The sequence below is a fragment of the Corvus brachyrhynchos genome, unplaced genomic scaffold (assembly GCF_000691975.1).
Source record: "Corvus brachyrhynchos isolate BGI_N302 unplaced genomic scaffold, ASM69197v1 scaffold312, whole genome shotgun sequence".
Lineage (NCBI taxonomy): Eukaryota > Metazoa > Chordata > Aves > Passeriformes > Corvidae > Corvus > Corvus brachyrhynchos.
In genome coordinates, this window is record NW_008236640.1 from 1,332,350 (window position 1) to 1,344,879 (window position 12,530).

General features: G+C 41.0%; 1 protein-coding gene across 10 annotated transcripts in view; it reads right to left on the bottom strand.

The window, feature by feature from the left end:
* Positions 1 to 12,530, bottom strand: part of WDPCP (WD repeat containing planar cell polarity effector) — a 149,785-nt gene that overhangs the window by 53,810 nt on the left and 83,445 nt on the right. For all 10 annotated transcript variants that reach the window (XR_001859527.1, XM_017726744.1, XM_017726740.1 and 7 more), the window contains one exon: positions 12,056 to 12,179. Coding sequence is in view for 9 of the 10 variants with exons in the window: in XM_017726744.1 (XP_017582233.1) it covers positions 12,056 to 12,179 (124 nt within the window). In the remaining variant the exon portion in view is untranslated. The remainder of the gene's footprint in view (positions 1 to 12,055; positions 12,180 to 12,530) is intronic.

Here is a 12,530-nt window from a genome sequence, read left to right on the forward strand (position 1 = left end):
GCAATTTTATCATTGTGGCTTTCCTTCAGGTTTCTCTAAGCTGCAACCAACACCCACCCAGCAAGCACAGGCTTCCCCCACCCCCAAACCTCTTCATTCCTCCAACCTCTCACTACTTAGTAACTTCTCAACAGCCTATCTTTATCTTTAAATACAGACACACTCCAACATACTCTTCCAAAGTACTCTGGGCTAAAAACAGGTGTTAATTAAAAATGCTGATAAGAGTCAGTGACACCTGTTGTTTCACATTTATTTTACTCAACCCTGTCTGTTAAATCCTAGCCTTTATTGCATTAATTCGCTTCTGCTTTTCTTCTTTTCCAGCTTTATCCCTCTCACTCTGGTGATCATGTAAACTTAACAGTATGTCTTGAAAGCTGGATTTTATTGAGCAAACATATCAGCATGTCTACACACTAAAGACAGCTATATAACAGAGGCCCAGTATCATCGCTGTGGTTAAGGATGAGTTGCTGCCTCTATAATAAATCCCTATTGTATACGTGTGATATCTCTGCCATTTCGAGCTGCAGCAGATGGAAATTTGGTATTAAAGTTAAGATGAACAAGCCCTTTTCCTCCTTGGCTTTCTATGAGGTACAGGGCCAATTTTCCCTCATGCCTGACATTGGATAAGACGTGCTTTTTTAGTGCTAAGACTTCTCGGAGAAAATACATTAGTACAATATTTTCTAAAGCTGGCTGCCTAAATATAAATATCTACTTACAGAATCATGGTGCAGGGCCAAATTTTGAATCACTTGCTGAGTTATGGATCCATTGGAGTATATTTACTTTTTCTATCTAGGTTTGTCAATAGCCAAATTATTTCTTTATAATAAAATAATGCAGTGGAAATGCTCATAAAATTCCCACACGTAACAGCTCCATTACAGCAAACACATCCACAGAAGAGACAGACAAGCAATTCTCTGGAACTTTGTATGAATTTTGGCACATTTCTGAGGGAGCAAATAGAAAACTATTGAGTCTGATGTGCTTTTTCTGCACAGCATCATGTCCAGAACATAAAACAGAGGAACAGCCTTTTGCTGAGACTGAAGGCACTCCTGACATAATCCCTTATCATTAGCTAGGAGAGAATATTAGAACAGGGCAAGCATATGGTGAGACTTCCCTAAGTAGTCTCCTAGGCTCCAACAATTTGTGGTTCAGGGATTTGCTGAGCCAGAGGTGGTTTCTAGGCTGGTGTTCCTCAGTGAATTTCTCTTCTCTGAACCTTGCCTTTGAACTCACATACAATTTTATCATCCACAACATCCTGTGGTAAGGAGGTTCATATTTTAATTATACATTACGTGAAGAATCACTGTATTTTGAAACTGCCACGTGTTAGCTTTGCTTGATGACCTCCAGTTTTTGTATTAGAAGAAGCGGTGAGCAGTCATTTACTGCGCTCTTTCCCCCTAACACAATTTAATAGATCTCTATCTCAGCTGCCTCCTCTTTAGGTTGAGGAGTTCTAGTCTATTTAGTCATTCCTTTCACTAAATCTGTTTCATGCCTTTAATCATCCTGGCTGCCCTTCCTAAACCTTTTGAGTTCTACTATATCCTTTTACAGATTATGGGACTCCAAAACTACACACAAAATTCAGCTAAACTGAAGTTCACTGTTTTGCTGTCTAGTCCTTTTCTAAGAATTCCTAGTTTGCAATGTGCTTTTTGTACTTCTGTTGAGCACTGAGCTGAGTATTTTATAGCTGTAGAGTTATAGGACCACATTCTTCTTCCAGAATAATGTTGAGCTCAGACTGCATCAGTTTACACATGGAGTCACACACCACTGTGTACAAAGTGCTTCACTTTGAATTTATTTACATTTAATGTTATCTTCAATTTTGACACTATGTCACTGCATCCTGTGAAGCCCTTTTGCTGATCTTCACAGCAGGTCCTATCTTTACTAGTGTTAATAATTTAGTACCATTAGCAAATGCTGGCAGCTCACTATCTGCTCCTTTGCCAGGTTACTTTTAAGTACAGATCTGCTATGCTTATAATTTCCATTGGTGACCTCCATGACAACTGACCATTTACTCTTACTCTGTTTCTTACCTTTTAATGAATTACTTATCTATGAAAGGGAAGCTTTCTTCTAATTCCATGGCAGCTTAGTTTCTTTAAGACATATTGGTGGGAGACCTTCCAAAAAGGTCTTCAGTGGTCAAACTTTCATCAGCAGCAGCTGGATATCCATTACTGACATGATTGCTGACATCAAAGAATTTGGAGTTTTGAGACATGACTTGCCTTTACAGAAATCCTGCTGACTCTCCCCCAATACGTTATTTGTCTGTATGTTCACACATTTTTAAAATATAGTTTCTACTAATTTCACTGGTACAGAGGCTGGACTTACAGGGCATAGCTCTCCAAGGTCTCTCCAGACTGTTTTGAAAACTGCCTTAATATTTTCCATGTTTCTGTCCTCAGGTGCTAAGGTCATTCTAAATGTGAGGTTACACACCACAGCGTGTATTTCAGATGTTTTATGCTTTACTACCTTTAGAAATTCTGAATTAACTTTACCTAGTGCTGGCCATATATTACTATTATCTCTAGTTGATACTTCAGCTCTTACAAGTGTAAACCAAGAAACATGCCCATCCTCTCCTATCTTAGCCAACTAGTCAAAAGGAGATTTTTAAAGAGATCTGCATGCCTGTCTGCTTTTTGCATCTTTTTGTAAACCTTTCCTCATATATTTTTTTTTTAGTCTATGTGCCTCTCTCATTCTATTACAGAAAATATCTGAGCATCTAAGATCTTTCTGTTAACTGGCCAGTAATAATGTGATACAGGAGCTAGACATTTACAGTGCAAATCATTCCATTTATCTTCAAACAGTTTACCTTTACATGGCTAATTTAAGCTAATTAGGTAGGCTCCTTTTGTAGTTAATTGATAGGGATAGGCACTGAGTTTGACTCTTCACGCTTATCTGAGACATCTCCCTTCGATGGGATTACTCATCCTTTGGGTGCCCATGTCTTTATACTAACTACAGAGGAAGCCCAGATGAGCATGTAGGACACATAAATTCTACATTATTAAGGCATGAGAGGTGAGGTGCACCCCCAAGACACTACATCCAGTTACTGGGCAAACAACTATTGCTGACTTTCGTTCTATATTTTCCTTATGGTGTTCCCTTCACATGCTCTTGGGTTCTAAAGAACCATAAAAGGCAGATCTGCATGTGAAGACAGACAGCCTAGGGCTGCCTGACTATTCAGTTAGCTCTTCCTGCAGGGCACTGGATGGAAATGGGAGAAAAGTCAGAAAAAAGGCTGAGGGAGTAAGAGAAAGATCTGATCTGATGAGCTGAGTTCACAACAGAATATTGTCAGGTGGTCCACATACAGTAAAGGGAAGTGTAATGGTGGGGCTCAGGAAGACTCTGAAGATGAATGGAGAAAAAGTGTCTTGGTAAAGAGATGAGACGTGAATTGATCTGGAAAGACTTCAAAGAAAAAAATAACTCCTAAATTCAGTTCTTGGTCAGGACCTCAAATCAGAGATTTTTGAGTGTCACTCTAAAAGAAGATACTATTAGTTACTAGGTGAAGTTGATGGAGAGGGAGAAACTGATGACCTGGGAAGGATGATGCTGACTTACAACAGCTGCTCAAGGATGGATATGTTTTGTTAAGAACTAATTTTTGAGGGTTTTGTCCATGAAAATTATATATTTGCATTGTTTCTGCACTCAGTGTATGCCCAAAGCCCTTAAGATTTCAGGGAAATTGCACAGCTAGTACAGTAGGAAAAAGCCACCTTACGAGGGCAGATTATCAGTTACACAACACAACAGTGGTCTCAATGTGGGCTCAGCTTCTGAAAGTAGCAATATCAAAGTCAGATTAACCAGCATGTGGGAATAGATTTGGCACAAACAACATCAGTCCAGTGTAGCTATTTCGTGTTTCTTTTTTCTAGTGCAGTCCCATGGCTGGCGACGTAGCAGAGGACGGGATGACTTCTGGCACTCTGGGCCACCAAACTGCATCTGTTGGTGGCTGTGCAAAGTGGGTCCAGATTATAGCAGCTCTGGGACTGCTCTAAGTGTGTGTAAGGGGCCGTTCTTCCCATCCCCCAAGCAGTGTCTCTCCCATTAGGTTGGGCAGCAAATCTTGCCCAAATCTCTGACAGAGATTTGTCATGGTTTATCTTCATGGGATTTTGTTATCAAGCAATTATGTCATGTCATTTGTTGTCCCCCCACCCCAATATTTTGCTCATTATTTCTTTCATTGTAATCATTGCTAGAGAATTAAATCCAGGAGTTATTCCTGTACCATCAAAGTACCTGACTGAAATTGAAAACTGTGTTGGAGCTGATTTAAGAAAAGAAATCATTAACAACATAGGACTGAAGCAAAGACAGTCTAAACTTTTTCAGAGATCTTTAACCTCTTTAACTGCAAAAATAACCTAGTTCTGTTAAATAGGTGCCTTTATTTCTTGTTTCTAAAACAGGTCAAGAAGCACAACCAGGGGAATCTTTTCATGTGTAGTTCCATCACAGCAATATAAATTCTCATTTATCAGTGCGGTGGTAATATGAAAAGCTTTGGTTTTGATCGTTTTTCAAAAGATGACAAAAAAATGACTCTTCAAAGTCCTCTCCAGAAGGTGTGACTTTAGTGAAAATGCTACTACTGAACTTACTCCCGTAGAGATGAATTCTGTTCATGTGGCCACCATAGAGAACCTGACTGCCATCAATGATCATTTTATCTGAAGGCATAATTTAATGCCTAATAGGTTACCTTATGAATATAAAAGACATTCTTAGTCCTCAACCATGTCATCATTAATGTTTATACATATTTTGTGACACACTATGTACCAATATAATTATAGATTCTACTTCTAGGGTGCTCTTAAAAAGGATCATAAAAGCTCTTTGCTCACTCTGCCTCTCAGTTCCATACAGTTGGCAGCAGATGGGATTGGGAACCATTCCTATGGAGCTGAGGCATTTTTTTCACCTTTGATTTAGGGTCCTATTTAGGATGGAAATACTCACAGTGAATATCTACTTTGGAGATTGCAGTGTAGTGATACGGGAACCTGCTTACCAAGGGGTAGTTAGTACTGCATTAGTGATGTACCTGCAGGGCAAAAGAGCTTTATTTTAGCTTTTCAAAGGCTGTCTTGGACTTAAGTGATAACTGTCTGTGTCCAGGCATCTTGTCTTGTAGTATAGCAGTGCACTTCAGAACTCTTGAATAGTAAAGTGATTCATAAAGATCAGTGGTGGCTGGAAGCAGGTCTCTCCTGATGCTAATGACCACTTACCTTCTCTTCTTTTAACAGTGTTTATTTACAAAGGAGCCCTATCAAGTCCTGTGTGCAAAGTCATACCACCTGATGAATGTTCTGCCCAATATGAAGATAAATTTTTGCATTTATCCAGTAGCATCTTACACAGAACACTGGGAAGAATAAAACACTTCTGAGATTCGTGAAGGAATGGCAACAGCAAAAGTAAAAACATGGTGGAGGTTCTCATTTTGGATTCATACAAAGGAGAATCTTTCATGAATCCATCCAAAATTCTACCAGTGAATGTGATCAGAGTTGCACTTTGCTCTTGAAAGATGAAAAAACACTATGTTGTTATTTACAGAAAAGCTTTGCTTTGTAGAGAAACATATCTGCACTATGGGAAAAAAACCAAATTACATTCTCTTAATGAAATTATCAGATTGAAAGGTCCAAGCAGTTTTGAATCTCAGTATTTTTTCATGTAGGGGAAAAAAAAAAGAAAAACAATCCTTAAACTGGGTACTCACAAACACAAAAACAGAATTACAAAAGAGGAAAGGGCACAGCAGAACCATGGAACTGTGGCTGCATCTTAATTCTGCAACTCCTGCGCTGCATTTCAGACTTTACTTTCTAGCCCTGCTTTCTCACTCAAAAAATGGAACACAACAGAGCAGGCGTGTGTTTGTGCCCGCGTGTCTGTGTCAAAGAAACAAGATAATTTCATGCATTAGAAAATATGACAAGTACAGTTTACGAATGCTTGATCAGAGTGAAGCAAAGCTATGAGTCAGCGATGCCACAGTTAACGAGTGAAAAATTGCTCCATCCCATTCCGTGTTCCGTACATGGCGACACGAGGCTGCCAGACAGAGGCAGGAGGTGGCACAGCCACTCCCCCGTCACACAAATACATGCAGCAAAAGGGTGGGGGCAGGGAGGTTACAGCTCCCCAAGGCTTCCCAATAAATCCACCTCTGCTCAACATTTTACATAATGATATAATGCGTTATATTATTATAAGCAGTGACATCATAATAAAATAGCAGAGTGCTACTGAAGTGGCAAGGAACACCTAAGATACGTTTCTGTACTTGTAATTCAGTTCCTGTATTTTTTAATTATAGATAAGAATTTAGAGTGAAAATAATTATTCATTCCATAAATACTGTTGTAATGGATCCCTGGCATATAATTAAGAGGCCTTTAATTTTAATTTTGTATACTGAACGCTTGTTTTTGGAGGTATTCCACATTTTACATTCAGGGCCTATACCTGCAAAGCTCTAAGCTTCTATTTTACTGGAAGCTGAAGATGATGTGTGGTTTGCAAATTTAAGAACTTGGCTTTTATAATGATGGATACAAGTAACATGGCTGAGTCCAATATATTGCAAAGAATTTTCCTTCCTTCTAATTGCGATTGTTTCAGTCATGCTGCCAGTGTTCCTTTGCCTACCTGAACTTAGATGGAGCATCTTCTTTATAAAGTTCCCTCATGCCTGAAGAGGGAATCTGCCATCACAGCATTCAGTGTTTTCTAGAAACTGACCTCGTTGACGGTAGAAAAAGAGATAGCCTATAATCTCCCTGATAATGTGAAAATGGATGTCTCCAGTTATTTGCAACTGAATATACAACCTTTTGGCCTACAGTAAAGAGTAAAATCACTGGCACATGATTATTACTAGGTGAGGATAGCCCTTCCAGAAAGGTAACTATTTCTCAATTCCAGTAAATACAGACACTCACATCTTTAAAAGTACAACAATAACTGGCACCTTTTTGGCAGACTCAGCAGGCAGGTCAAAGACTGTCTCAGCATGTAGAATGAATTAATATTTCTCTCCCCTGAGTTGGTCCTTCTAAAAAGGCTTAAGGCAGATTGGTGGGGCATTCAAAGGCAAGTGAGAGAGGGGGTGAAAACTTTTGTTTATATGAACATTTTTCAGATTTAGATCTAGAAACATTTAAGTGTTTTAATGTTTTAATCTTGTATGAAAGACTCTGCCCTTCCCTGTCCATCCCTGATGTGTCTGGTCTCCTCTACAGCCCACCACACACATCCTAAGCTGTCTTCCCCTCTTTTGGCTCTGTGTTACCACTCTGCCCTTCTTGCAGGACAATGTACATTCCCATGTCTGCCTTCAGACCTTTGTCCCCAACACCTTGTCTTTTACTCATGCTTCTAACCCCATTTCCCTGCTCTTCCTACCAAACTTCTGAGTTCCTCTCCTTAGTTCCTTATCTTCTAGATTTAACTTCTGTGAATCTGCTGCTTGCTCTTTCTGAAGCCACAATGAACTGCAGAAGGCCCTACTCTACGCCAAGAAATACATTTTGAATATCAGCCACAATTTTACTGCACATAATTTAGAAAGCAATATTCTTCCTCCACTTCTTGCTGCAGTAGGGTACAAAGTGATCACTTTGCTTTTGTCTCCTCACACTCACAAGAGAGTAACAAATGCCCCCTAATGCTGCATCAAGTTTACCATCTCAGTTTACAGGGCTTCTGCATCCAAGTCTTCTGTTGTGACCAAAAAAATCACTCGGAAAAGATACATTAGCTACTTATAACTAGCCTGCAAATATTCCGTGGTAAATGAAAAAGGGTAAAAAAGTGAATAAATCAAATTATAGAATCATAGAAACTTCAAATATCCTGAGTTGGAAGGGACTGACAAGGATCATCAAAGTCCAGCTCCTGGCCCTGCACAGGTCAGCTCCAAGAATCACACCCTGTGCCTGCAAGCACTGTCCAAAAACTCCTTGAGCTCTGTCAAGCTTGGTGCTGTGACCACTGACCTGGGGAGCCCGTTCCAGTGCCCAACTACCCTCTGGGTATAAAACCTTTTCCTAATATTCAACCTAACCCTCTCCCAGCACAACTTCAGGCCTTTCCCTTGGGTCCTGTCACTGGTCACCAGAGTGAAGAGATCAGTGCCTGCCTCTCCACTTACCCTCATGAGGATGCTGAAGACCACAATGAGGTCTGCCCTCGGTTTCCTCTTGTCCAGGCTGAACAAACCAAGTGACCCTCCTGTCTGTCAGGTCACTGTTTTCCATCAACCAGGACCCCCAGGTCCCTTTCCAAAGCACTACTCTCCAGCCTCTCATTCCCCAGTCTATAAATACAACAAGGGTTGCCCGTCCCAGATGCAGAATCTGGCACTTTCCCTTGTAAACTTCATACAGTTGGTGATTGCCCGTCTCTCTGATTCGTTGAGGTCTCTCTTCAAGGCCTCTCTGCCTTGGAGGGAGTCAACAGCTCATCCCAATTTTGTGTCATCTACAAACTTGCTCAGTATCCATCCCAGTCCTGCATCCAACTCATTTATGGAGATGTTGAAGAGCACAGGGCCAAGAATGTCACTGCTAGTGACAGGTCCCCAGTCTGATGTCACCCTGCTCACTGTAACCCTTTTTGCCCCACCCATGAGCTCACCCATCAGAGGACGTGTTTGTCCAGCTGGGGGATGGACATTTTGTCCAGAAGGATCTTGTGAGAGACAGTTTCAAAAGCTTTACTGAAATCCAAAAGGGTGACATCAACTGGCTTCCCTTGATCAGCTGGGTGGGCTACCCTGTCATAAAATGAAATCAGGTTTGATAAGCAGGACGTTCCTGTCATGAAGCTCTGCTGGCTGTGACCAAGGAGTGAATTGTCCTTCAGATGTTCTTCAGTTTCCCCCTCAATAATCAAAAATCAAAATAGTTTGCCAGGCAGTGAAGTGAGACTGACAGGCCTGCAGGTTCCAGGGGCATCCTTCTTGCCCTTCTTGAAAACTGGGACAATGTTTAATGTTTGCCAGCTTCTGCTCAGGTGTGACCTCTCCAGATTCCCAAGACAATTCAAAAATCATGGAGACAGGCCTCACAATGACATTAGGCAGCTCTTTTAGTATTCTCAGATGAATCCCATCAGGCCCTGTAGGCTCACGGGGCTCCAGCTGGAGCACTGGAATGGTCCTCAGGGCCCCGTTCAGGTCACTGGGACCCCCTTACCCCGTCGCTGGTGTTGATGACAAAGAGCATTAAACATCTTTGCTTTATGGCCCTGTTTGTGAGGTGACCATCCTCATCCTGTAACAGGCTGATGTTATTTCTGCACTGTTTTTTGATATTAATGTATTTAAAAATCCCTGTTTTTATGGTCTCCCACAGTTCTGGGCAGCTTCAGCTCCAGTTGAGCTTTGGCCACACAAATTTTCTCCCTACAGCATCTCTGTATTCCTCCCATGTTACCTGACCTTGCTTTCCCTGCCAAACAGGTAGAGGGAGGAACTCCCCATTTTCGGTGTCCTCATGGGCATAACATGGTGACCTGAGAAGGCAAGAGCATAATTCCCTACTCACTTTTCCTCCTGTTCTGAACCCACAGCTGTAAATCAGGTTGGCAGGAGTGCCTTGCCCTGCTGGTCTATCACAGAGAGGTATAATAGCAGCAGCTGTAACTTTCATGTGCCTGAGTTAGTGAGCACTGTGCCTCCCTATGATCCTCCTAGACATTGCATCATGCCTGGATGGCATTCACTCACCCAGAACCATGGTTTACTGCTCTCCAACAAATCTGTAGTTCTCTCTGCTTAGCCTACATTTAAATCATTCTAGTCACTTAAGAAAACATCTAAAAGGAAATAAACACCAATTAAGGCACAGCCGCTTTAATGCAATAATCATCAGTTCTGAACATCATTTCCTTGCTTTCTATCAGATAAATCTCCCGTATTTGAACATTTAATTTTATACTTAGATTATGTCTTCTGAGATAAGCTTTAAGCATTACCATCTGTTCTGCAGCAATCACATGATCCTGTCACTTTGATTTGGTCGAATACAAATCCCTTTGACAACAGGAAAACAGCAAAATAACACACATTTGTTCCAAAAATCACCACAACTGTAGATTGTTCCAGGGCTGCTTTACAGTGGGAAGTAAAAGATATGAGGTGACTCCTGTGCAAATTTCCTACTGTGCCCCACACTGTCCAGGCAGCATTCTGACACTGAAGGTTCTTGTTTCGGGAGGATTGAGTCAGTGTTTCAGCTGCAGCCTCAAGGGCTGGCAGCTTAGCCAGGGCCCCATGCCTCTGCATGCCTACTAGCACTTGGAAGCAAATCCTGAGTCAGAGGGAATACACCTTTCTTTTGCAGATGTAAGAGCACTAGAGTTATACCTCTCAGCAATCTCTGAGGCATTTTTCCTGCATCTGTCCTCTGCAGGCAACTGGCCCACAGCCATGACAAGTTGGCCATTGCCACAACAGCATCTTCCCTGCTGGTTTCTAGGAGAAAGGCAATAACAGAGTTTGTACCCACTGTTGTGGCCACGTATGTTAAGAAAACTCCAGTGAAAGACTGGTACATATTACACAAATATTGGATCATTCTTCTACAAGGAATAATTTCCCCACTGGAATCGACCTGTTTACTAGGAAGATGATTCTCTTCAGAATTAAAATCTAGAAGACAAAATATAGAATACTTTTCTTCTAGATTTGAAAAAAAGCACATTCTATGCTATCAAAGTAACTTGCTTTGCCTGTGCAGACAATGTATGAATCACTGCAAAAGGGTGCATTGTAAGTCTTCTCACTATGTCCATCTACACTCCTTCTCAACAAGGTGTTACAAACATTGTATCATTCAGCATTTCTCCTTATTTTCATCCACTGGATAACTCTCAAAGGGAATGTCTCAGCTGCATTGGTGAACAGGTTAAACTGCTGCATATCAATATCTATAATGGATTGAAAAAATACAACTGTAAACCAATGTACTATAAATTCTTGCTGAATTTGGTATTATGTCTCTCCTAATATCAGAGCAGTTCCCCTGTGAAGACAAGGTGAGGAACTTGGGGCTGTTCAGTGGGGAGAAGGGAAGGTTGTGTGGAGACCCCATAGTAACCTTCCTGAAGTGGCTACAGGGAAGCCAGAGAGGGACTCTGACAGGAACTGTAGTGGTAGGAGAAGGAGTAATGGATACAAACTGAAAGAGGGGAAATTTAGGTTGGATATATGGAAGAAATTCTTTACTGTAAGGGTGGTGAGGCACTGGCACAGGTTGTACAGAGAAGTTGTGGATGCCCTGTCTCTGGAAATGTTAAAAGCCAGGTTGGATGGGGCTTGGAACAACCTGGGATAGTGGAAGGTGTCCCCGCCCATGGCAGATGGGTTGGAACGAGATGATCTATATGGTCCCTTCCAACCCAAACCATTTTATGATTCTATATCATTTACAGACAAATTCAACATTGCATTTTCTCTTCTTATTTTAATGGCACTGAAAATTACTGGAACATGAATATGAGAGTTTTAAAGGTGGGAATAACAAAATTCTCAGATTTCAGTGGTGCAAAGACAAAAATGTCTTGGACCATGCAATTTTTTTTTGTGTTCTAGCATCTTTTTAAACTCAGTGTTTTCTCCAAGTTTGTAAGCTCTTTCAATAGCTAATCTGCAAGCAGTTGGTGAATATCAATCTCTCAGAAGCATGTTATCTTTTTTTCTATCAAGCTAAACGGGAAAGGGTGATTCATTTTAAGTGTATTGATGACAGAAGAGCTCTGAATAGCACTTTATCTGCATTACTCTATTTGAAAGGAACAAAGTGCAAGTTAAACAAACATTAACAATGAATGCATTTTTTTCAGGGGTGGTCCTCTTGGAAAACTTTAACCACATTAAAGTAGGTAGTTATTGAAATATGTAATCAATTTTAAGTTGATAGAAGTTGAAACTGTCACTCACCTGAGCAGGTGGTGGAAGAACCTTCTTGCGTATCTGCTGATGGGGTCCCTGTACTCCAGCACAGTTCTATCCAAGAGAGGCCTTGTTGGAGCATAAAATGTTCCAAGGCTTGCCTCAAGCTGTGCTGTGGAATTCAAACACAGCAGCAATGAAACAAGTGAATTAGTTTCAGTTACAACAGGTTGCTCATGTTTGCAGTCAGTCAAATTCCTCAAACAGCGATGAAATGTGATGTTGTTGTAGGACAGATGGAATTAAAATATGACAGATTTTACAAACACAAACGTGCATATGAACTTTGGCTTGGAGGCAGAGCTGACAATGACTTTGAGCAACAAAAGCTATCAAAAGGATAAAGAAGTCTATAACACATCAAGTTCTCACCAGCAGCCTACAACTAAAAGTGACTCATGAGAGTAATACAGCTTGAACAAGATCGTCCAGTAGAGATCAACTCTCAATTAGCTCAAACCGT